The 27,249-nt window shown below is 40.0% G+C and overlaps 1 protein-coding gene across 1 annotated transcript in view; it reads right to left on the bottom strand.

Annotated features, from left to right (window-relative positions):
* ATP13A5 (ATPase 13A5) overlaps positions 1 to 27,249 on the bottom strand; it is a 113,086-nt gene that overhangs the window by 62,572 nt on the left and 23,265 nt on the right. Inside the window, exons 6-12 of the mRNA XM_023214755.2 lie at positions 20,346 to 20,415; positions 17,314 to 17,448; positions 11,159 to 11,231; positions 10,087 to 10,215; positions 4,464 to 4,634; positions 3,297 to 3,454; positions 607 to 795 (exon numbers count right to left, since the gene is read on the bottom strand). Of these exons, the coding sequence (XP_023070523.1) occupies positions 607 to 795; positions 3,297 to 3,454; positions 4,464 to 4,634; positions 10,087 to 10,215; positions 11,159 to 11,231; positions 17,314 to 17,448; positions 20,346 to 20,415 (925 nt within the window). The remainder of the gene's footprint in view (positions 1 to 606; positions 796 to 3,296; positions 3,455 to 4,463; positions 4,635 to 10,086; positions 10,216 to 11,158; positions 11,232 to 17,313; positions 17,449 to 20,345; positions 20,416 to 27,249) is intronic.

The following is a 27,249-nucleotide window of genomic DNA, read 5'->3' on the forward strand; positions in this document are numbered from 1 at the left end:
CTGAAGTCCTCCAGGTTCCCCATAGGAGACTCACGTCATGGGGGGTATCAGGACCTGCGTGGTAACCGCAGTCTTCCCCATGTGGCATATGCTCCTCCTCTGCCACCTTTCCAGGTCCCTAAGCACAGAGACAACCTAGCCTGGAGTCACAAGCCCTGGAGGAGCAAAGGGGCAGGACAGGGTCATTGTTTCCTTCCTTCCTTTCCTCAAAAGAAGCAGAGGAGGAGAGAGGAAACATTCACTTATCCTCTGGACAAAACATTTCAGGAAACAGAAATATTCCTCATAATTTTTTGCCTGAAAAAGTCAGTCTAAGAAGTGACTATAGTAAGAGATGGTTTTAAAAAACCACAAACCAGGCACACAAATTATTAAGTTTCACAAAGAAAAAAAAATCATAATGTGATGGCCAAGCTGCTAACTTTAAGAGTCAGCAGAGCAGGCTCCTAGAATGAGATCTTGCACTAGCTCACTCTGTGACCTTCTCTGGCCTCAACGTTCCCATCTGTAAAATGGGAGCACTGGACTAGACATTTTCTGAGGTTCATCACAGCTCCACCGTGCCTTGAAATCATTAACGTTAAACCTGGGAAGTCTGGATCATACTTTGTCAAAGCACACGAGGTTTATTTGCCCACACATGTTGATTCTCTGTGGGGAAATACAGAAGATTTTCTGTTTCTTCAGTCTCTTCTGAGCATACACGTTGCCTATGGTCAGGGCAGCCGGCAGCACTGGAGGGACAGTCGTGGTGAGGAGGATCAGGGCCATGGTCGCAGTATCTTTTGGAGGGACCTGGGAGAGGAGAGACATTTCGTACAGGATAGCACAGCACAGGAGACTGGCACCCTTCCTAGCACCTTGCTCCTACAACACCGTGGGAGCTCTAGAGACGTATGCTCTGAATATGAACAGTGAGTTGGCTCTCTTGGTGAGGCTGAGTACTCTCTTGGCTGTGCCAAAGGGATGAGCACATTGTCTCCTACTGCAGAGCAAAGGAGACCTTTGATCCCTGCTCCCAGTCCACCATCTCCTGTCCTGGCTCTGTTTCCCTTTACTTAGCATTCCCTCTGCCCAAGCTTGACTGTTGGCTTATGAATCTCTCGGTCCCACTAGCCTACAAACTCCTTGGGTGGAGCAGCTGTGGCTTATTCATCTTTGAATCTACCTTATTGATCTCTAGATACAGAGCCCAGCATGAGATTTAGCACAGAGGAGGTGCTCAGTACATAGATTGAATGGATGGCAGTATAATTAAAAACTAGGACCAAGATCCTGCCAAGATCTCAGCATATATTATTAACTACAGAGAAGTCAATATAAAATTAGCTTGCTCTCACTGGATACTAACTCTGGAGCAGGAACTGTATTAGGCTACATATATTATTTAGTTGCTCTCTATAACAACCTTATGACGTAAATGCTATTATTTTCTCCATCTATCAGGTAAGGAAACTGAGGTTTTAACAATTAAATAATTTTCCCAAGGCCACATACTAGGCAAATGACAAAAATCTGAACCCTATTCTGACTCCAGGGTACAAATCCATGACCAACGTGTTTTATTATCAAGTCAATTTTGTGAACTCAGCATCCCTGGCCGGTAATATGGTTTGGCTGTGTCCCGACCCAAACCTCATCTTGAATTGTAGCTCCCTTCATTCCCGCCTGTCGTGAGAGGGACCCAGTGGGAGGTAACCGAATCATGGGGACGGTTTCCCCCATAATGAGCTTGTGATTCTGAATAAGTCTCATGAAATCTGACGGTTTGTAAGTGGGAGTTCCCCTGCACAAGCTCTCTTGCCTGCCACCATGGACGACATATTCTGCTTCTCCTTTGCCTTCCAACCATGACTGTGAGGCCTCCCCAGCCATGTGGAACTCTGAGTCCATTAAACCTCTTTAGAAATTACCCATTCTCAGGTATGTCTTTATTAGCAGCGTGAGAATAGACTAATACAGCCGGTCTGCAGAGGAGGCTCACACAGTTAAGGTCGGGGATAAGGTCAAATCACAGGGTTGATTGACTGATGGTTTCGTTTTCCTCACATGCTCTAGATATTAATGATTCTACCCTCTAGAACCTCACCTATATTTTTGTTCAATTGTCCATCATTTTAGCCATAAATACTTTTTTAATTATTGGAAACATGGGATTCAAGTTCAGTAGCAATGTCTGCTGGGGACATCTTTTACCCAGTATCAATTTAACACAACATTCATCACTCCCTCCTTTTCCCAACCACAGACACAGAAGAGTTTTGACCCAAGGACTCAGCCTTGTCTAACCCTGAGCCAGTGCAGATAGAGGCAGCCAACAGAGCCACAGGCTCTGACCCATAAGAAGGTGGGGTCTGGGATTTTTAGCCTTGTTGCCTCAGTGTGTATTGGATGTTAAGCTCTTCCCAGGAAACCTCATTCTTAAATACTGCCGGGGCTTCCATGAGTTTTTTTCCTGTTTTTCTGCCCAATGCTCCAGCTCCCCAGATTAAATTGGCATACTCCCTCAAATTCCAGCCCCAGTGACCTTGACATTCTGCCTAGCTCTTCATAGGCCCCATCATGGGTCTCTCTTGACCCAGAAATGCTCCCTGGGAGCGATTTCAGATTGAAATAACTACTCAGCAGTTAAGTTTTGGCGTGAACACTGCCCTGAAATTCTTGTAACTATGGCTTTGCCCACCAATATTCACTTCCCACCTCTCTTTCTCTCTCTCACACACACACACACACACACACGCATTGATGCCACCAATTTGGACATTGTAATTAAGCCACTCACACAGTTTTTCACCTGTTTGGATGTTTTGTTCACAATTTTCTCTTCCTCCCCACCAGCTCACACTATTATGATCCCAGACTTTCTTATATAGAGACTGCATGGTTCACAGCAACATCAGACTCTCAGGACCAGAAAGGACCTCAGAGGTCTTTAGTGACAAGCCTTCCCTCCCTAGCCACCCAGCTATGACGAGGGGCATCCAAATGAAACCTGACACCCTGTAGCTTAAAGGGAGATAGGTATCTCATGTGGTACCAGCTCCGTAAAAGTGGAAATTTCATTTCATTTCAGACCCTAACCAGAACACATGAGAAACCCACCAATTGCGTAGTGTTTTAGGTATTACCTAAACACTGGGGGCAAACGAGGCAAAATCTGCTGTCTAAGAAGCTCGTTTGGACAGTAATGATTCATAGAATGATAGGATCAAGATATAACCTAATCCAGCCCTCTGAGTTAGGTCAAGCTCTTTGCAGAAGCTATACTATTGAAAAGCCTTACCCCCAGTACTTACTCCATGGTACGCATATACCCCGAGGGCATAGAAAAAACCCATGACACCAAGGCAGGCCAGGAACACCATGAACTTGAAGGCATCGCTGTATAGTTTGAAGTTCAGAGGCCGGGGGTACAGGATGGATCTCACTAAGTCCCCTTTGGCTGTATTGTAACCTACATAAAGACAGTCATAGATCAAGTAAGGCTGCTTGATGGACACTTGGTCTCCTAAAAATGGTTTTACTGTCTTTGAGGAAAAGAGTAGCGTTTCCTCTAACCTGTTACCTAATCATTTTATAAGTATTCAGGTGGTTTTCATGATTTGTAACCATGAGCTTCCATGTAGGCCACAGGCTGAGCGATGCCCTAGTATCTAGTGCCTGCTAACTAGTTTGAACATTTTAAAAAACTTGATATTTTTAATTTTAAAAAATCAGCTACAACAACTACTCATAAACCAAACTAAAGCATACAGGTATCGCAGTGTAAAGTGTGTTTTGCGTCTGTGAATAAGTCGGGTGGCAGAAACACAGGTCAGAGGTTAGAACAGAGAGCTGGGACCAGGTCATAGGAGGCCTTCATTGTGTCATGTCACGTAAAACACTGGGACTCAGGAAGCGTCTGCAGAATCATCCAGATGTGGTGCCACATTTGGTACGGGAAACGAGAGGAGTCAGAGAGGTTACTAAGAGACCAGCACGATGGTGATATTAACAGAGACAGTCAATACAGGAGGATGAATACTTTCAGATTCATTTAATTTGTCTATAGGGCACCCAGGTGGAGTTCTTTACTGGTGAGTTTGACCTATAGCCTAGCAAGCAACTCTGCGAAAGGAAAAAATCCTCAGTCATAGTGGCTGAACTTGTTTTTTGGTAATCTCAGAGGAGGTGTCAAGGGAGACAGAAGCAGCATGTGGTCGCAAGCAAAAAGAAGAGCATAGTTTTACCTTTGACAAATTTTACTTCACCTACACATACCCTTCATTACATAGAAGGGTTTTAACAACAAACCATTTAATTAAAAATAGTGACACTTTACAATAATAAGGGTCAGTTTAGAAAAAAGTGTGTTGTTACCTACCAGAATGTGGCAAACTCCATAATCCTAAACTAAATTTTCCTAATCCAACTCTCCCCATATTCAAGCATGAATTAAATTTACAAAAGTGAAATCCACTAACCTGTTTGCAAAACGACTGCTCTTACGGGCCCCTGCCCAGAGGGCTTGACCTGGATAACTTCTGTTCCACAGAACAGGACGTGTTTCCGATAATCCTCCAAACTGTGACATTTCCAAGGCATGGTGTTCTCCATCTGGGGCAACGGTGTCTTTGTAACAGGTATACTTTCTCCTAAAGAGGATTGTATTTTGTTGAATCTATGAAAGCTCGGGTAGTTAGTTAGAACTAGTGCATGCCGGTTTCAAGAAATGATACAAACTACAACTAATCCGGTCTTAATGCCCATCCCATGAGTCAGATGACTGTTCATAAAGATGCTGGTGGTACAAACAATGGTAGACTTGATTCTATTGCAAATATTTAGATTAGATCTGCCTACTATCCTATACCTGGCCTGCATAGTTTGTTGTCACAGTTTTAAAGGCAGCTTATTTAGCTGAATTAACACTTAATCATTCTCCCAAAAATTCATTCAGCCCAGCGCTACTTTAGGCAATGAAGGAACTTTCCAGCACGCGAACAGTAATTACTATTTGCTTTGCATTCACTCATTTCTTCGTTTGTTCAATCATTCATTCAACTATTTTTAGGTGCTTATTCTGTTTCAGGAACTGTGCTAGGTGCTAGGAATAATGATGAACAACAAGAGAGACAGAAATCTTGCCCTCATAAGCTCATGGAGCAAGGTGAGAAAATAGTAGTTATTCCACATCATTTTCAGATGGAGCCCATCCAAGCCCCACTTTTATTATCCCATTCTTTTGCTTAAAATCCTTAGGCTTTTCCATTGCCACTACTGAAGAAAGCCCAAACTGTACTGCTAAATTGTCAAAGCCTACCACGATTCAAACATCATTGCCTGTCATTCCCCTACACAAACTCCAGCTCAACTAGGCCACTTGCATTTCCTTTCATTGACCCCCATTCTTTGCAGGTAGCAATTTTTTTTTCCTTTCCCAGGTGGCTCTAAGACAGAATATTTAAGGTACAAAGAAATGAGCTCAGAGTTCAAAAAGGATACATTTCAGAGACAAAATAAAGATGTCCATAATACTTTTTGGCTCCCAGATTTAAAGAGTATTAGAATGAATTTAAAATTCCATCAGTCTTTTACTAAATGTTCAATTAGCAAGATAACTTGTCATATTTCTAATTTGGAAATAGTATTATATCAATCATAGTTACACAAATGTAGGTCTTGTCTCTCTTTCTAGGTAATACCTGGGAACAAGAACTTTGACAGATATAAATTGGTATACTCTTCATTTTCCTAGTGATATGTAATAGGTTCAACATATATAGTTTTTTCAAATGCACAGATTAAATAAAATCACCCAAGTTTGTCTATGATTGGTTTTTCAAAATTCTTTTTCTACCATGATGTATTTTTTACACGCTAAGGTGCAAGAAGCTATAAAATTGTTACTAGCAATCTTGAATATTTTTCAAAAAATTATTTTAGCCAAGTGTTGTTCCCTATACCATTTTCTTTAAAACAATTATGATATTCATCCATTGTGTAGATTTATCGATTGCATTCTAAATGGCTTCATAGAAGGGTTAGAATGTTTTGACAAATCTCCAAACTATGGTATTATATTATTTTGAAAGCAGCCTTTGTAATAGGCAAATACTTACAGATTGTTTCCTTTTTTTGGCTTTTGAATCACAGAATATTAATCCACAATATATACTTAGGCTAACATCAGTAAACCGTTTTCTGCACACAAAACCAGTGAAACTGGAGGCAGTCACGTATTGATCAATCAGAAATGGAAGTCATTTGCAGATAATTTGCTCCAGAGATAACAGTCAGATGATTTTACAGAGAGATAGTTTTCAAATCTCTTTTATGCTATTTGCATATTAATAAGAAGTCTCATGTTTTGGCCTTTCTGGGGAGCCCAAGAAAGGATGATTCATCTACAAAAGATGTGGGGTGCAAGGCAGCCGAAGAGAGTTTTAGAGGGAAGAACCATCATCACTCAGCATCAACTGTGCAGTTGGCTCCCTGTGCTGTCAAGTGGAGGTTCTCTCCCTTGTCCACAAGGATCAAGATGCCTCCTCATGGTGACAGTGTTTGAAATTCCAAGTCCTTTTAATTTATAGCTCTAGAACCATTAGACTGTAAATGTTTTGAGACCAGAGACCGTTTCTCATTTAACTTGGTGACTCCGATACGCAACACAGTGCTTGGCACGTAGTAGGCATTTCTGAGCTTTTATTGAATAAATGGATGAACAAATAAGTAAAAGAAAAGGGAGAAGGAGGATGATAAGAAGAAAGGATCAAAGGAAGAGAGAAAAAGATTGGACCTTAACTGATGATAAGCTTGTCTGACAGAATGTCAACGTGAGATCATCGCTTAGGGAAATCCCTGCACGTCCAACTCAGGTCACTGCACACTTCCCCCACATACATCTCAAATCAATCAGCAACTTAATGAAGAAGAGGGAAGGGGATTGTGTCAGAGTGCATGCCACCCCTCTTCGCCGTAATTATCCCTAAGAGAATGAGGAAACACTGATTACAAGCATAGGTTCTGGGGACAAAACGCCTGTATTTAAGGCATTAAATTTATTTATTAAGACAATAGATATCTTCTATTTTCTTCACATAACTTATAACTGTTGAAAATTTCATGTCATTTGTATACTTTCATGTTTTCTGTCTCCGTCACTAGAATATCAGCTTCACGAGGGCAGAAATCTTATCTGCCTTGTTCACTTCTATGTCACCTGTAGCGTTCCTGCTCCATAGTAGGGGCTAATAAATATCTGTAGAATGAGTGAATTCACAAACAAATTCAAATCTTAGCTGTGCCACTTTTAAGCTGTGTGACCTTAGGCAAATTACTTACCCTTTCTGGGCCTCAGATTTGCCCATTCTAATAGAGTTGCCGATTGAATGAAATAGTATATGTAAAATGTTAGCACAATGCCTAATACATATGAGAGCTAAGAAAAAAAGCTATAGTGCTAAGAGATAATTTCTAAATATTAATAAACACCCCTCCCAGTGAGATTCCCTGTTGTCTCCAGACTCTTCCCACTTGAGAGGAGCTAGATTTTGAAGGTGATCATTGTTTCAGGAAAGATGGCAGAAGAAAAGGACGGGGAAGTTGATCACTGGCTTTTGAGTTTTTTAAGTCCTTCATGAGTTTGATCATGGATTGTAGAGACTACCTGAGAAGAACATGGGAACATGCAATAAGGTTATGGAAACAGTGTAAACAGCACCAGGATCTGCCTCCCTGTCCAGGGAAACAGGCCTCAGACAGCTCAGAGTGGAGTGGGAGCAGCAGGAAGAAGGGCTGCCCTCAATCGGACCCCTCTCCCTGATGTCCTGCACATCTTAGGACAGTCAGACAAGGGTGAGGAAGACCACCTAACTGATGGGGACAACTGTCTGACTCATACTAGATATTCACACTGGACACTTTTAAGAATGGTAAAATTTGGAGCCAACATCAAAATTAAGTGTAGTTGTAAAATAAAGGTACACTTCTTGCACAGCTGAATTTATGACAATAGCATAAGGCTAAGTAGACCAGGAGGAGAAGATCTTACCAAAAAGTGGGTACTATTGATGGGATTACCAAGTAGAGAGGAAAAGGTGATGAGGCAGGAAGGTGAAGCAGCTTCATCCAGCTTAGAATTATCTTTCTCACGCCTATGGTCCTTTATATTTGGGAGCAAATGCCACCTCCAATTCTGATCCTTCCACTTGCTAGCTGAGTATCTCTGGTCTTTTTACCACACTCTCCTCATTTGTGGTATCCTAACAGCTCCTAGTCTAATTTGTTTTATGTCATGATGAAGTGAGATATAAAAGTTATTTATAAAATGTAAGTTGCTATAGAGATGCTAGGAATGATATTTTTATTCTTACATAAATAAAGACTTCTATCTATGCAAAGGACCATTTCGTACATAGGGAAGAAATACCTGAGTCATATTTGTGGACAAATTCCCTAGGAATACATTTTCAGCTTCAGGAATCTTACCTTAATCCTCTGATTATTTAATCAAGATCCTTTCCACAAATATGTACATGAGTGGGAGGATCTATGTAGGCTGTGCAGTAAAGTAGACCATACTGGGATTTAGATCTTTCTGAATAAGTTAACAAAAAAGAAATAATGTATTTTTGCTTCACGTGTCTGTCTCTGAAACTGGCCTCTATCAGTACGTAAGTTACACAGATATTAGTGCTGATGACTTCATTTTTTCCAAAAAGGGAAACTAGAAGAAGCCACTTGTCATTTAAGACCATTTTGGGTCCATTTTGCACATTTGTTGAAAGGCAGCGTTGTCTGTCATTTCTACTTCTCTGGAACTCTCTGAGTTTTCCTGGGAATCAAGGCAAGTTCTGTATACCCCTGACAGTGAAAGCAGAGAGGGCAGCCCAAGGGCAATGAGACTTTCTGTGTTTCCTCCCCGTGTTTGCTCACTGCCACACTCTCTGTTACCAATGAGAGAAGCCATTCTTCATTGTCAGGCTGCTGGGAGGTGTGAGGCAGCTGCTGTGTTTGAGTGAGAAGGACAGTTTTCCTTGGGCTTGAGGTTTATAGGTTGGATACTATGGCAACATTCTGGGTAAAGGATATGGTCAGTATGCAAATCGTCATCACTATCATTATAGGACACATTTCAACACATTAAAGGAACATTTTGTAATTATTCTGAACATATTGATGTTTACTACATTTTCTTATCTCAATTTTGAATTAAGCAGACCAATTTTAATGTAAAAGCTGCTTGTGTTGAACAATTTAGGGATAGATAATGAACTCTTACTACATTTAGGTCATGTTAAAACATTTCCCTATCTTTATACCATTTGGAAACAGAAAAACTAAACAGTCTATAAGCGTGAAAGACAAATAGTTTCTGTTTTTGTGTTGCTGTATAGTCTCTTCTCTCATTACAATGTGCTGTGTATTTTAATTTTTTGCCTAAAGAATATTTTATAAGTAGTGTCTTACTAATTACACAAATTCAAGTAGACTTAACAAAGTACAAATGAGAACTAGGACTGCCTGAACTATAACTAGAAGATGAGTTTCTGCTCAGTGAGATCAACAGGAATATAAATCTAAAGAACAGAAATGTGAGATTGTCTTTGCCCGAAGGTTCAACTCAGAATCCTTTCCAGTGAAACCTTGGCCTCAGTAGTTTTCTATCTATAGAGTGCAGGGTTGGATAAAACCTCTATGCCCTTGAACTGTGGGAGTCATGGTTTTCAAGGTTGTGTCTCTTTTGTACATGTGTATAAACCATTCTCACATTTATGAAGAGATTGTGTTTCAAACTGTGTAGTGCTCTCATCCTCTTCTGAACCCAAAGCACCCTATTCACCCCACTCATTGGTCAATTAATCACATGTCATAGTAAACATTTGTTTTCGTTTCACATTTACTGTGACTTAATTCTTATATTGTTAAACATTTCCTGTTTGTGTATATCGCGTGTGTGTGTCCCCATATAAATGCAAAAGCTGGCTGTGTCTCCCTCATCTATCTCTGAATATCTTAGCAAGGGTCTGGTATAAGGTAGGTAAGGATATGTTGATCTGATTCGATATCAGACAGAGAAGAGGAAGCTCAATAACAACTGCCTACCTGTAAGCATGCCTTCATTCACCACGCAGCTTCCATCAATCAAAATAGCATCACATGGCAATGAAAATTTTCCTGGAAGAAGAAGAATGTCTCCGGGAACCAAGAGACGGGATTCCAGCTCCTCCAAACCTACACCAAAGCAAAGGTTCCATGAATAGCTGACCTTTTCCTGTTTTTACTTAAGAATGAAGGCAACTAAGAATCCTTATCAACCTGTTGGCCAAGAGCTACCCTACCTATTCAACTGTTGAAGCCCCTTTTTAGTCAATTGAAAATTCCAAAAGAATCAGGATTAGGAAATTGGTTCCTGGGACTCAGAAAAGGATTAGCTAAGCAACAAGATCCCATCTTGATCCTAGTACCTGGTATGCTTTGCCCACAGCAGATACACAAGGACACTGGGCAAAGCAGAAGTGGAACTTCCTGCTGTTTGCTCTCATCTGGGTTTCTGATTCCTGTGGTACACTTTGTCTTCTTGGATTGAGGACTTACGTAAATTGCCCAAATAACTCCTGCTGTCCCAGGGTGCAGCTCCTCGCTCCTTACAAAAAGCCACAGCCACGCCACCTCTGGCTAGCTCACAGCAGATGCCAAGTGTCCAGACAGCTATCTAAAAGCCCCATTCAGGCCTAGGTTCCAGATGGCAGTTCAAATTGTGTGATGCAGGGTCTGTTTGGGATAGTTAGATTGGGAAATAAAGGACCCTTAAGAAGGTTTAGCCAGTGTTATTCAAATGAGTGACAGATGAAGGGGAGAGGGAAATTGAAGGAACCCGGATATTGGGTAAGAATGACTGAATAAGGGCTTGGGTGAGGATAAGGCAAGCAAGATGTCTAGTGTACAAAATTTAATGAGGCACTTGTTCTCAGGGCTCTGCAGCTGTGGGGTCAGCATTGGCATGATCTTGCCTCTTTAAATTTTCTATCTTAGAGGTCTTGTTTGCCTCACCCTCATCCCACTTCTGGGTTCAGTCAGAAAAGACTTCTTCTCCTTGCCTAATAATTAAGGACAAATGAGATCAATTCCCCCGTGAAATATTAAGATGCTGAAGATGGCCTAACACGTCACTTACCTTTGTCTTTTACAATGATTGTAACCTGGACTTTGTTGTGGTCCTCCACGAGGTTATGCAGCTTAACTGATTGCTACCAAGTAAAAGTTAACATTTAAATATTAGATAGTGCATATTCTGAAAACCACATGTTCTCAACACAGTAAATACCAGGCCAACTGTCACAGCTAAAGTGACTCTGGGCAAAGGACTCAACTTCTTTTGATGCTTCAGCTTCCCTGCTCCAACCCCTACTCATCTGACCGGCTACATGCAGCAGCAAATATGCTCATTAGTTTAATGCTATCTCACTCCCAAAAAAAATAATGCACAGCCACTGCCTCAAGGACCTAAGCTAAGGAACCTGTTAAAAGAAACTTTACCCAAATTAAATTTAACAGGAGTTTAATTGAGGAAGAAAAAAAAAAAGTAATTCATAAATCAGGCAGCCACCAGAACCACAGCAGATTCAGAGAGACTCCAGGGATGCCTGATGGTCAGAATAAATTTGTAGAACAAAGAAGGGAAATGACTACAGAAATCAGAAGTGAGGTACAGAAACAACTGGACTGGTTACAGGTTGGCGTTTGCCTCATTTGAACAGTTTGAGCACTCAGCAGGGTATGAGTGGTGGAAGTATGGCTGCTGTAGGAGTCGCTGAAGATTGGCCAAGACTCAGGTATTGTTACAGACACATACTCCTAAGTCAGGTTTTCAATCTTGTCTAACTATTAAGTTAGGTTAAGGTTGGTCAACAAGGACTCAAATACAGAAGTACGGAGTCCTTCTTGGGCCATATTTAGTTCACTTTAACAAACCAAAGCTACATTTCTTGAAGATGCATAATCAGAATGATGAAGAATGAGACTGTGAGCAGGTTACTTCCCTCTCTATGCCTCTGTCTCCCTGTCTGTAAAACAACAAAGCTAAATGTTCTCTGTAAGTGGCTTTCTGCTTGAACGTGTCTGTGAATGTGTAGGTTGTGTTTTGATTGCATGTGGGACAGCCACCCTCTCCTTTTTGAACTGTGGATTTTCTTCTTGGTTAAGTCTGCAGATGGCAGTTATGCTGTTCAGTTGTGAATCTTGTGCTGTTGCTTATGAGTTATTTAGCCTGTTTAACTCCTTTTTGCTCATCAGAAAGGGGAGATTATAACAGAATATAACAGGGTTAAGTTTTGATTTTATTCTTATAGAGCCCTCTGTGTAGTACTCCGTACTATGCTAAGAGCTCATGAATACTATGTTTAGTGATTCATAAGAAACTTGTTGGAAAAACAGTTGTGGGAGCACGTTAACTGGAAAGACTTGCCTGAGATAGTTTATTGAGTTAGGACTCTGTGAAAAGTGGAGAAAATGGAAGGAGCCTGGAGAAGTGGAGAAAGCATCTTATAGGATAACACAGGGGACAGAAAGGCAGAGGTGAGGGATGATTTCATCCATACAGCTCCCCAGACTGACGGCTGGGGCAACATCAGAGAGAGAGAGAGTTCCATGCTGGGCCAGCCCTGGAAGGTACTGCCTCTTCCTGTTTGGATGTCGGTGACTCGGATGCCTCGAACTAGAAGCGAGTTTGAATACTGTCAGCAATTCTTAATTCACCTTAGCCTACTTCACATATACAACTTTTTTTCTTTTAGCTGTTACCTTGTTTTGATCTCTTCTGTTGGTGATATTTACTGTGATAAATGTCACTAGGCTAAGACAAGCATTACACATAATTATACAACTTTCCCCTTGAGAAAACATAATGAACCCAGTGTTAATATTTATATGGAAACAATTTATGATATACTTCAGTTTTGCATGAAAAGTTAAACTTTGGTAATTTGGACCAATTGAGTGGAGGAAGCGATAGTACTGTTTGGTGCACATTCATTGCTCTAAGGTGACTTCCTGAGGCTTAACGGTTGGGGCATGCATTTTAATGATGCGTAATAGTGGGGAAGTCAGCTGTGGTTCTGTGGCAAAGAACACTGGGGTCAGTCAGGATTTCTGAGTTGTAGGTCAGGCATACCCCCTAACCAGTCAGGTAACATGCGTATATAAGAAATTGTGCCTTAGAATTTAGTCTTTTTCTCTGTAAACAGACAACATTGAATTGGATCACTTTCAAGTTATACCTTCAAGCTCTAAAATGATATAACATTGATTTATTTTGCATGTCAGAGATTTATTTAAAACTTGCAAGGCAACATAGAAGAAATACACATGGTATATAAAATGGCTCAAATCATTATTATTTTTAAATAGTTTAAAACATTAAGCAGTTATTATGTGCCAGGCATTGTTGTAGGCACTTGAACAATAGTATTTTTTTAATTCGCAAAATAATTCTGTGATGAAAATGTTACCTCCAACATACATGTAAAAACCAAAAAAATGGGGTAGAAAATATTAAAGTAATTTTTTCACCATCATTTACTAAGTAAATCAAACCTAGGTTCATCTGACTCTAAAGCCTTTTCTGTTGATGAATCTGTTCTTCTAGTGCTTAAAAACAGCATTTTTTCCTTTAAGAAGATAAAAATCCTTCTTCTAGATTTAATTTTTTTTTTTTGCTTTGCAAACTCATTTAGATAATGCCATGAGAAATTCAGCTTAGTATGAGAGGATGATAATCAACACATTTGGAAGTAGTGAAGTATGAGTTAATAATACTTGACTATAATTCCCAAAACTCATTATGCTGTAGAGCTGGGCTGGTTTATTAGACTTAGCATTCTCTGTAACCTGTCATGCTTCCATGCCTCTGCTCAAGCTAGTCCCTAGAATGTCCACTCCAGTTTTCTACTAGCAAACTTTCTAATCCTTCACATAAAGGCCTACTCAAATGTCACCTCCACTCCGCAAGTCCCTACAATCCTCAGGAAGACTTAATTGTTCTGCTCTCTCCACCTGTGTGAGTGTACTGATTACATTCCAGTATAGCTGACCGCTGTCTTGTCAGGCCTCCCTCGTGAGTCGGGCAGTAGAGAAGAAAGGCACTATGTATATTATGCATCTGTGGATTCCTCTAGAGCCTATCACATAGTAGGTCCTTATCAAATATGTATTTATTAGAACCAAATTATTCTACTTCTCCCAACAACACTGGAGTGGGATAATGTTAGCCTCCTCTTTGAGTTAATGTACTCGGAAAATCTACAAACATGGGTTTCTATGGCAACCAACTAGCTAGGAGAAGGCAAACGCTGCAGTGCTTGCCATGACTGCAAAGCTCGTTGCCTGATTTTCATTAGGCCCCCTTTAGTTTCTTCTGTCCCTGTTCTGCAGTACCAGGATCAGTTTCCAAGATGAATTTGCATATTGTTATTATTCAGCATCTGTTGCTGTGTGTCCTTGTGTTTGCTGTGGCTGGATTTCCTCTAGAGATGAGTAATGAGGGTATTAACTCAGGTGCCTCTTGAGTTTGGCTCTGTCATAACTGAAGGCAAAGCACTGTGGGCCAGATACTCCCAGTGCTATTTCTAGCAGCCACCCGTGGAGCTCAGCAATACAGTATGCACGTACAGTTCAATGTAAATACAGTTGAGTATCAAGGTTTGCACTCATGCCTGCACCAAACTTGTTAGAAAGGGACTGAAGCAGGAGGGTTTCTTGGCTTAGGAAAGGTAAGCTTTCTTTGTGTAGCATAATTTGGGGCCACGATGGATGCAGAAAAACATCTTATTCTACTCCTGCAAACACTTGCTCTCTTACAATTTTCCAAAGCCTGTGTTCGTTTACCTAAGTCTTTAATTCAGTGAAATAATGAACTTCAGTGTAGCTCAATAGAATGATATGGAGATAGCAATAGATGTTCCTTCTTTCAATCCTGCCAAAGCCCTTCCCCAAATCCTACTGCTGCAGGGAAGTTCATGAGTCACTTTGAGATTGTGCTCAATGGGACAGTGTGTAGTACCTGACTTGGAATCAGAAAACCTGGGGCTAAGGTCTATGGCCACTGTTACTGGGTGAGTGTGAACAAGTCCCTTCACCTCCTGGATTACCCCTGCCCCTCCCTTTCAGGTAGCAGGAGGCTACAGAAATCATGTGTGTTTTATTTCATAATTTGCCATGTCCCATACAAACACATACATTATGAATATGGGTACCTACTGTAACCTGTAAAGTGCTAAACAGATGTTGATGAATGAGTACTTGTGATTTAAATTGCAAATATACAGTTTCAGGAAACCGGCTCATTTTGTGGAGTGTTACAAGGTGCTTTACAGGTTGGGTTAGGTACCCTTTTATTAATAAATACGGCTGCTAATGAGATTAGTGTTTGTCCTCTAATTCCTTTTCTGTTTTTTAAAGAAATCCTTTGCAACACCGCCACCAAGTCTAAAGTTCCTGTATTAGCCACTGTTTTGAACAAAGGAATGTAGAGATTTTGCTAAGATGCAGAACCTGAATGTTCAAATTCCAGGAAGGATTTTTAAATAAGCAAATTACAAGTATTAGAAAACAGGTATTACCTAACTTTGGAAGGGGAGATCTTATAAGCAAAACAATAAACCATGAAGGAAAAGAGAAATATATTTGACTCGACGTAAATTTTCATCCATAGCTAAAGTCAAAGTCTAGAGAAATAGACTAAAAAGTAAAACTGTTTCACATATATGATGAATATAAAGAGGCCCTTAATATAAAATGAAAATGCAAAACACTATTAGACAAAAAAAGTATCTAGTCTCACCAGCAATCAGGAAAATGTACATTAAAACATCAATGAGACCTAGTTTTTAAATATGTTAGATTTAAAAAATTTTAAATATCAATATAACTCCAGAAACTGATGAATCTGGGGGAAATAAATAGTCTTGTATGTTTCTGATTTAAAAAAATTCTTTCATTTGTGGAAAATAATATAGCAGCATCTATTAAAATTCAAAATATACTTATGCCTTAATTCAGAAACCTGGCTTTTGGTTGCTATGCTAAAAAAATGCAAACACTAATATGTAAGAACATGCTCATACTGTAGTAGTGACTTTTAATTCAACATTATTTGTGGTGGCAAGTGATTGAGGGGAAATTACTTTCAACAAGTAACAGAATAGTGAAATAAATTATGATTATCATGAAATAGTATAGTATTATTTTAAAAACATGAATTATAATTATTTATTTACTTGGTGAATTGCCATTATATATAAAGTGAAAAATGAAAGTTCCAGATTAATATGCATAGTAAAATCCTATTTTAATTTTAAAAATTAATAAAGACATACATCTCCATTTAAGCTGGTATATATATGTATGTGCACTTCATAGAGTAAAATGAGTGAAAAATATGATGATGGCATTAATAAATAAATACATACATCTGGAATCTTGGTGTTTGAATTTATCCTTCAGTGGGTTCCCTTATAATAATCATTGTTAAGCTTTTAGAATGCATAACAATCATTAGTTATAAAACTTTTAGAAATGAAGATTCCAACCCTGGATATTTTGATTTAATAAAATCAAATTAAAATTGATTTTATTAAATCAATTTATTTTATTAAATTGATTTAATAAAATCAAAATAAAATTTTGAGTCAGAAGCTCAAAAATGTCAGGGAATTCTCTTACTGAAACACTATCTCACTGAGTATAGAATCAAACCTAACTTTTTCTACAACCCATCCCCTAACTCCCACACACGAATTTCTGTATTTCTTTTGGATTTCCTTAAAGATATATTCAAATATCAAATGAAGACATAGGCATTTATAAAGGACTTCTAAGAGGGAGACTGAAATTTTTCAAAGACAATTAAATAGGAAACCTATAGAACAAATACAATATTTAAGTCCGGGGAAATATATGGAAATGTTCTAAGGGGTATAATATCTTGATTAGTGCACACAGTTGAGATGCTACCCCTTCATTCTCCTAAAACTATGACTGGCATCTTTCATCCATCACAGCATTCTTTCCCACCATACTCAAATACAGCCTTAGAGTCCTTCTAAACAAAGCATTCAATGAAGGCTTCAGATGATAATCGGAGTTTGCAAAGACATTTAATTCTCCCTGGTAGTCCCAAAGTCCTCCTTCTGTGATCCCACATTTGGTAAGCCCTCACTTTTTGTTTTATGACTTATGGTTGACAAAGCACTGCTGGCTCTCAGTAGAAACACCGTGGGCTTTACTTCTTTAGCTAGAAACTAAATAGAATCCAGCTGTGATTTCAGGGCTTACCTGTCGCAAATCATACACGCTTAAGACAATGGAGATGACTGTCAAAATGATGATGGCCACAGAGTACTCTATGTAACCTTGAGACAGCCACAAAGTTAGGGTGAAGGCTTGGAACACATAGAATGGATTTAAAACCTGCGGGTACAAAAATGGCATTTGGGTCACTTGCAGAACCTTAGTAGTAATCAAGAAGACGTCATTTCATTAGCTAATTTTTTCTCATTTTTTTTACAACATGCACAAACCTCTAATATTTAAGAATTCACTTAGATCTCTATTGATTTGGGTTGAGAAAATATCAGACACATAGAATGTGATATGGTGGAAGCAAAATTATTTTATGCATTCAGAGCCATGCCCACAAATTGATCATTCTTATTCATTTTGAATTTCAAAAATATTTTACCAATAACAAAATTTAACAATTCACCTTCTTAAACAGATTTACTCATAATGGGGGAGGTACGTGATTCAGTCTCTTTTAAAAATGTACTTCCATTTGGAACCGTTTAATTGCAGTTTTATTTTTCACATAATCACATGCTGCAGATTTAGTCAAGTTGTGTAATGAAAATGAAAGATTCTACTTTTCTTTTCAGGTCATTTAAAAATAGCGTCTTTCATGCCACAGGTCTTAGCAAGGTCATATGAGAGTCAGTCAAGTCCTTCTCTTGAACAAGGAGGAAGACTGGAGAGAAATGTCTTCCCCCAGGCTGCAGGGCAAATCATGAGCAGAAATTATTACCAACCTGAAAGCTGGTCAGTCACACATGTATATTTTTGGTCTCATGAGAATACCTTCAACTTTCCTTGTTCCCTCAATTTTTCCCATTTGGGTCCTGCTAACTCATGCTAATAGTGAGAGCAGAGAGGGCAAACCTGAGAAGCCAGAGAAAAGTCACAGGATATACATGCAGAAAGTGGATTGAAGAGCCCGTCAGAGCAAAGCAAGGATTATTTTTCTGAGAAACTGTTTTTTCTAATCATTGTGAATTAGATGAAATATTGGTTAAAACCAGTGCTAATCTCCCTTACCTCTGTTTTCTGTAATTTCCTTATGTACTAAATACAATTCTAATTTAGTCTTAAAAGTGAACTGACACATAGTAAATAAGTTAGTACGTTGTATCTTAAGGATTTGATATATTTTGTCCATTAAAAAAGATTTTGTTCCTTAATATTTCTTATTATTTCAATCCCCACTGCTTTACCTACAAATTATAGCTTTTTTGTTTGTTTATTATAAAATGCTTTAATTGTAGGTTATGTACAAATGATAATATGACCTTGAAGTTAAACAAATCCAGTAGAAAACTGGTGAAATACTTGTTACAGAAGAAACAACACTATCCTAATTAATTCGGTTCTCTAATATTCTTTTGAAACCAAATGTAAAGAAATAGTTGTACTTGTTTTTTTTCTTTCTACTAAAGGGCTAGTAAAGAGGTGCCAGAAAAAACTAGCACTACTTTCAAAATAGAACACATTGACCCCTGGAGAATATCTGGCAATTTGAAAATGTACTTGAAGTTTAAAAAGCTGCCTACTTTTTGATAGTTAGGGAAGCTATACATATGTCGAGGCAGGATGTATATGGGAAATCTTTGTATGTTCCACCAAATTTTGCTGTGAACTGAAAACTAGTCTAAAAAAATAAAGCTAAAAAAAGCAACCTGTTTTCTGCTCCAGACACAGAATAATGGTAAATTTTTTTTAATATTAAAAAGATATGTCCATGCTCCAAAACAAAATGGCCATCTTTATGGGTTAGAAATAGACTGGAAACATGCAGCACTGAGTGGGGACTCACATCATCAGATTCATAGGTTCCAGACAAAGACTAGACAGCAAAATCTAGGAGCTCCTTTCTCAGAGGAATAGAGACAGAACGTGTTCCTCAGGTGGCAGAGGATAGAAATGAGGCTTATGGTGGAAAACAAGGGTAGCCACGGGCTTCCTGTTCCAGAACAGAGGTTGAGCAAAGTCATAATCAATGAGGGCTTTCCACCCAAGGGTGGAATGAGAGAGAAGAGAACCCATGGTACAACTGTGAACTGGGCCAGGCTTCAAGCTGGCTAAGGACATGCATGTGACAAATCCCTGAAAGACAAGTGCCCAAACCTTCAGGGACCACATAGGGGCCAACTGGAGGCAAACAAAGCCATCAAAGAAGCACAGAAAGCACAGAGAGAAAGAGAAAAACTGATGAGGAAAGTGTCCCACCTAAGGGAAGCGTCAAAAAAAAATCCAAGTACACAAGGAAAATATTATTGCTAAAAATAAAACACTAACAAAGGGAGAACTTACTCTCAAGAAAATGAAAATAATAAAGCCATTTGAAAAAGACCAAAAGAATACATTTCAAATCTTCAAAAATTATAGAAATAATAACATTGCCTCATGCTGTGGACTGAACATTTGTGTCCCCCCTGTATTCATAGGTTGAAGCCCTAACCTCCAATGTGATGGTATTGGGAGGTGGGCCCCTTGGGAGGTAATTAGGTTTAGATGCGGTCATGAAGGTAGAGGTTCCGCGATGGAATTAGTGTCCTGGTGAGAAGAGGAAGAGACCAGAGCTCTCTCTCCACCATGTGAAGACACAAAGAACGCAATACTCTGCAGGCCCAGAAACGGGTCCTCACCAGGAACCGAATATGCAGACACCTTGATCTTGGACTTCCCAGCCTCTAAAACTGTGGGAAAATAAATGTTTGTTGTTTAAACCACCCAGTGCATGACATTTTGTTATAGCAACCCAGTGGACTAACCATGCCCCCCTACCACCACCACCACCACCACCATCCAAACTTCAGAGAGCAAAAAAAACAAACAGGAGATTATGAAGCTGGAATCTGTCTCACACTGGAAAGGAATTTTAAAGTACACCTGAGTTTAAAATAAGCAGTAACAAAAAGAAGTTGCATGAAACAAGACATCATTCACATCAAAGTATTTATGTGTTCCTTCTAGGAAGTAAGAAGTAAGGGGCAGAAATTTATTTTTTCAAAAAAAAGAAAAAAGAAAACAGTTACCTGTTTAACAAGCAGCTTCCATATGGGTTGGATTTCCACCTCAATGGTGTTAGGCCCACACACCAACCTTCTGCAGGAGATTGAGCATCCATTAGTGTCATAGCTACAAGTTCAGTGATAAGTGACTACAGACCAAACTAAACAGAAGTCATTTTTCTACTCTTTGGAGATTTTGTGACTTTGATTTAAAAAATAACGTGCAAGTTCTTTTGAAACCTAATTCTAAACTACTATTTTTGAAATGAAAGTCAGTGCATGATGGACAGAGTTGTAGTCCTTGATACAAATATATCTTAAGTGTAGTACAACTCAAAAAAAAAGTTGGAAAGACACTTTCATTTTGAGTTACTTTTAAAATAATTTTATTATATACTAAAGGCAGCGGAAAGGACACAGCCATGCAGATGTTCCTAGACTTGTCAGACGTTCTAGACTGCCCTTGATGTTAGAAGTCATATCTATCTTACTTTGGTACCTCCAGCACCTAGGACAGGCCCTTAGTATAAGAACTGAATGAATACATAAATGAATGAGCAAATGAACTCGAAGATATGGCCTTCATGGCTAACACTTGATAAATGTGTACATTATACACAAGGTGTAATGCATATGTGCATTACAACAGGAATGCATATTTCTATACTATTTTACCATTAACAAAGTTTTTACAAAAGATTCATTTGATCCTCACAATAGTCCAAAGGAAAGGGCTAATATCCCTATTTTGGCAATGGAAAAAATTACTCAGTGTGGCATGTAGCCAAACGTGCACACATCTAGTATTAATCACGACAATGTAACTTTTTTTTTTTGAGATGGAGTTTCACTCTTGTTGCCAGGCTGGAGTGCAATGGCATGATCTCAGTTCACCGCAACCTCTGCCTCCCAGGTTCAAGCAGTTTTCCTGCCTCAGCCTCATGAGTAGCTGGGATTACAGGCATGCGCCATCACACCCGGCTAATTCTGTATTTTTAGTACAGACAGGGTTTCTCCATGTTGGTCAGGCTTGTCTTGAACTCCCGACCTCAGGCGATCTACCCGCCTCAGCCTCCCAAAGTGCTGGGATTACAGGCATAAGCCACCACACCCGGCCTACAATGTAACTTTTAAACAGAGTTGACAGTGTCAGAAACTGCACTTAGCCTTTTATATGCATTAACTCCTTCAATCATCACATTATTCCCATGAGATTTCATATTAGCACCTATTGTAATAAAAACTCGAGTTCAGATAAAGCAAGAAACTTTTCCAGGATCACAACGCCAGAAAGAGGTAGGCTTTGTAGCATGGTCTATGACTCTAAATCACAAATCACAATGGTCTATGACTCCACTTCACAAATCTGCCTCAGAAAGGATCAATGGGGAGGATCTACCTGAGAGATCTTCGGTCTCACTGGGGTATAACAGAGAGCTGAGCCCAAGTTTATCTAACTTCTTAGCCATATTTTTTCCAAGTACAACTGTAGTTTGCAAAGTACACAGAGGACTCAAACCAAGGGTTCTAACTTCATGCCATGAAAACACTGAGGTTCCAGGATGTTGGGAATCAGAGAGGGGAAACAGCCCATCATGCTCTTCGACTTCTTAAGTCCCTACACCTCACACCGGAAAGAGCCCATAACTCAAACCCTTTCAGTACTCAGGACTCTTTTACACAATCTGGGGCAATGATCTGGTGTTAAGCAAAGTGTCAGAACTTAGGACGCCAAAGTTGGTCCTCCCTTCCCTCTCCCTGTCTCTACTTTGAATGCTCTTCCCACATTCTTCGGTTCATAAATGTCTACTCAGCCTCTGAGAGCCAGATCTGACAGTCAAGCCTAATGGTTGAGAAATGTGGGATCAGATAGACCTGGATTGAATCCAGCTGAGACTTTGTGCTTTGCTGTTCCCTCCACCTGGAACTCATTCCCCCACAACTTTGTATGGGTTACTCGCTCAGTCCCTGAATGAAACAAGGGTATTCCCTTGTGAATGAATTTCATTCTTTCTCTGTTCAAATAGCACCTCCTTACTGGGCTTTCCCTAACAATGCTACTTAAAATACTACCCTGACTCTCAATTCAGATTCTCTTCATCTCCTCATCCCGCCATGTTTCATTCTAGTGCATATAATTACCTGAAATTACATGTTATGTTTTACATATTAGTAAGTGTGCAAAAAAACCAGACTGTATCCTCCACTATAATGTACGCTTCCAGAGGACATCGATACATTCCGAATGCCTAAAACAGAGCCTATTATATGTTGAATGAATGAATTGACGGCTGAATGAGGGGTCAGCCTCACTCTTCTCGTCTGTAAAAGGGGTTTTATAAAACATACCTAATAAAACTGCTATCAAGCTGAATGTGTGGCACACACCTGTAGTTCAAGCTATTTGGGAGGCTGAGGCAGAACTGCTTGACCTCAAGAGTTTGAGACCAGCCTGGCCAACAAAGGGAGACCCTAATTTAAAAAAAAAATCCTGCCAGTAGCATATGAGAAAAAGACATAAAGCATTTAGTTCTCAATACATGGCAGCTATCTTTGAAGTCTTACTGCCTCCAGCGCAATTAACTCTATTTTTCTCCCTTCCAACAACCTTTCTTTTCTTAGCAACAGCACCTACATCATTAAATTATAATGTATATTTACATGTATTTTCCCTCAAGTTTCCTAGAGTCCCTTTAAAGGCAGAAACAGATTTTTTTCTCTTTTTCTTTTTTTGTTTTGTTTTTTTTTGAGATGGAGTATTGCTCTGTCGCCCAGGCTGGAGTGCATTGGCATAGTCTAGGCTCACTTCAACTTCCGCATCCCAGTTTCAAGCGATTTTCCTGCCTCAGCCTCCTGAGTAGCTGGGGTTACAGGCCCACACCACTACATCTGGCTAATTTTTGTATTTTTAGTAGAGACGGGTTTTCACCATGTTGGCCAGGCTGGTCTCAAACCCCTGACCTCGTGATCCACCTGACTCGGTTTCCCAAAACGCTGGGTTTACAGGCATGAGCCACCGTGCCAGCCCAGAAACAGAGATTTTTAAATCCTGTCTAAAAATCTAATATCTAGGGGCACAGTGTCTGACCTAGAGGCTATTCCCTAAATATTAGAATTCATAAATGAGGTTCAAGGCAGTACACGGGCTATGGAAAGCAGTTTAGAAAGCAAGCCTAGCGTCTGATGCTCTTTGGCTCTCCAAGTTTGGCAACATTACCATTAACAGAGAAGAGATCCCATGAGGACGGGGATCCAGCGGATCAATATTTGCCTGTAGATCATCCTCTTTATGGCTCATCTGAGCCATATTGAAATCACAGCCTGGCATGCCCCTTGCTGCTTCGTCTTTTCTACTGCTTGCCAAAAAATATTGTGTGTTTAGAGATCATGCACCCATCTCATTTTCAGCATAAGCCAAGCAGAACGTTCAGGGATGTTGACCAATGGCTGAGCCACAGGAAGAAATATAAGATTCAAAGCTGGTTCACATGAGGAAAGGTCTAAGAAACAAGCGAGCTGACATTCTGACCAGCTGGCAGGGAAAATTGTTCCCAGAATGTTCCAGTGGCTTCACAGAACAACATAGGCCAAATAAAACTCAGCAGACCTGCCTCATAGTTCTAACTCTCCATTAGAAGAAGAATTTCTTTGGAGGTAGATGGTCCCTCTCCAGAAGTTGAACAATTTCTCAGCAGGAAACCTGTGGAGGGGATTTCTGCAGGGACCGTAGGCAAAACTTGAGGAATCATTGAGGTTTCCTCCAACCCTGAGAGAACCGTCAATCTATTAGAATTTATTTCTGAGAAAACAAAATGCAGATGACTAGGAGGACTTTCTCTTGGAGGAGGTCCATGTCACTTTTCATTTGGTATTCATTCATTCATTCATTCATTCATTCAATTAACTTGCCAAGTAATATTTTTTTGTTTTGTTTTGTTTTGTTTTGTTTTTTGAGACGGAGTCTCGCTCTGTCACCCAGGCTGGAGTGCGGTGGCCGGATCTCAGCTCACTGCAAGCTCCGCCTCCCGGGTTTATGCCATTCTCCTGCCTCAGCCTCCCGAGTAGCTGGGACTACAGGCGCCACCACCTCGCCCGGCTAGTTTTTTGTATTTTTTAGTAGAGACGGGGTTTCACCGTGTTAGCCAGGATGGTCTCGATCTGCTGACCTCGTGATCTGCCCGTCTCGGCCTCCCAAAGTGCTGAGATTACAGGCTTGAGCCACCGCACCCGGCCAAGTAATTGTTCATAATGTGTTGTGTGGTAGCCACTTTAGGCTCCAGGTGGTAAAGACTGAGGGAGTCCTCAAGGAGGAAGGAAGGGCGTGTTAGAATTATGATGGGGCTTTGTCAAACTACACCTGTTTTTTGCTCACTGCTTCCCTTCTGATAAGTTTCCAACAGGGTCTGTGGCAGGCAGGGATGTCCATAGTTTTCCACACAGACAATGTCAAGCCAGGAGATTCTGGCATAACCCACTTCCAGGAATTTAGGAATTTTTCGGAAGCAGACATGAGGAGGTTGGGAAAGTTCCCATGTGATTCTGTTAGCGAGTTCCTGACTTCCCTAACACTCTCGTTTTATAAAGGGAGGAAGACCTGAGCTATTCACAGATGCGTAGGACATGGCGTCCAGCTTCTGGGATGTGGATGTGGTTGTATCATACAACGAGAGTGCTGGCTTTAGAGCCCTTCCATTAAAAACAATAATAAAAACAAGATGGGAATATTTTGAGAAATTGCTTTATGGAAGGAAAATATCTCTATTTCATTACAGCTTTTGAACCTGCTCGTGTACTTTAAGGAAACACCGATACAGAGACTGTATCTCCATTCTACAAATGACATGAGAGTTATTTTAGTTTTTTACATGTGTCCTCATCTGCGACCTGCCCATTTCTTTCATTGCCTAAACTGCATGTTTTCAGATAGCCTCAGGAGAACTGGGAAGTTGGGCCCTGAGAGGATTTCAAGCCCCCCACGTGAGCTAAGCGAGGTGCTTCCAGTCAGTCTTTCTGGGGAAGTGCCTTGAGCGTTGCCAGGCATGGGGATGCAGAAGGAAATGGACCAGGAGGACATCAGGAGCGGAGATGGGAGTACAAAGAAACCCAGTGCAGGATCCCGCCAGGGAGATTCTGGACTTAGGTTTACGGGTCCCTCTGTAGGGCTTTGCTCTAAATAAGGCATTAGAGTTAAGTGATTTTGTACTTTAAATGGGCTGAGATCCACAGAACCATGGATCTGATCATTCCACTTTATTGAAAAACAAAATGATCTCAGTTCATTTAATTTTTATTAAATACCTTATACATTAAATTTTAAAGAAAGGCTATATATATATATGTTATATTTTTAAGTAACTCATTAACTTCTAATTGAATTCTAACAGTTGAGACTATGTTATTGGCCTCCAGAAGAACGAGCAAAGCCCCTTTCCTCGCCTCCAACCACTCCTTCCTTGATCCTTCTGTAAATGCTGATCTCACGGCTGAGTGCCTATTACAGGGCTATTTTCTAGAGGTGGTTTCAAAGGGGATAGAGGTCACAGTATACAAGCATGGTTTCTAACTTTTCCTTTCCCCAAGACTGAGAAGTAAGAGAGTAGGGTCTCACAGCAGCCTCTCTCTCTCTCACCTTTTTGCTTCTTCTTTCTCTCTCTCCTAATGTTCTGTGTCCTCATGGAACAGTTTCTGTCAGCTTGGAGCTACGCATAAATGATAAACCTACCTTCTCTTGCTGTCTGTCACTTGGATTCCTTTCCTCTGGTGCTGACAAGCATGCCTTTTCTGTCAATGCTGTGGTAAACATTGAGAATTACATCTGGCCTTGCGAATCACTAAACCAATGGGGAGCTCTCTTCCCAGCTTCGCATTCACTGATGCCACCTTGGTGGCTTAAACTGGCCATGGATGGAATATTCCTACCATAGAAATCAGCAATCCCTGTCTATCAAAGCTGCTTTTCTTCCTGAGAGCTAGGTCACCAGCAAGATGATTGGTCTGGACTCAACCCCAAGTGTGTGTGTGTGGGGGGGGGGGGGTGCAGGGGGGCTGGGAGAGAGTCCTTCCATTTCTGCTGCCAGGAAGTCATTTATTCCTTTTATTTTCTGGAGCCTAAACAAAAGGGACAGAAGCAGGGTGGGTGGGCTGAGTGAAAAAGAAGGTAAAGAGATGCTCAACTGATAAACGATCTTAATAGGAAGACTACTTTTCTACTTGAGGAATCAGGTAGGCTTTTTATTTTTATTTTTTCCCATATGGGCTCACTTTTGTGATGTAAAGGAATTACCTCGAGTGTCTTTTGACCTGTCTAGGAAAGGCATTAAGATGGAAGTTTGAATTCAGTTCATGACAGGTGAAGCTAAGGAACATGGAACTCCTGGGACAGTTTACTTGCTTACTTCCGGATCCCTTCTCACAATTTCTCTCCAAGGTAAAGTTATTTCTCCTAATGTTTGGATATGCTTTCACTACTGAAAAGTGAGGACTATGTAAATCTACATTTTCTCTCTTTCCCTGGCTGCTAGGGAGCCCATAGAAAAAGTTTGCATGTAAACTCTGTAGCTTTTCATCATCAAACATTCTTGTATATCCCCCTTCATTTCTCACTTTACGCACTTGCTTTTTAATGAAAGCAAGCTCAAATTCACTAGGAAATTGGTAAGATATTACTCAACCATCCATCACACTTAATTTTTTAAAGGCCTTGGTCTTACCCTAAAAAATGAAATGAAAAAATCTTCCATATTCTACTTATTCTCTTTTCGCCCCCCAAATAACATAAATATGGACTATAAGTAGATTATCTGCTCCATTCTTCATATTTGGAAAATGATACTCTTGTCTTGCTTATTAGATTGTCAAGTTCTATATTGTGTGGATCAGATTATTATTATTATTATTATTATTATTATTATTATTATTATTATTATTA

This window comes from Piliocolobus tephrosceles, chromosome 2, assembly GCF_002776525.5.
Source record: "Piliocolobus tephrosceles isolate RC106 chromosome 2, ASM277652v3, whole genome shotgun sequence".
Taxonomy (NCBI): Eukaryota; Metazoa; Chordata; class Mammalia; order Primates; family Cercopithecidae; genus Piliocolobus; species Piliocolobus tephrosceles.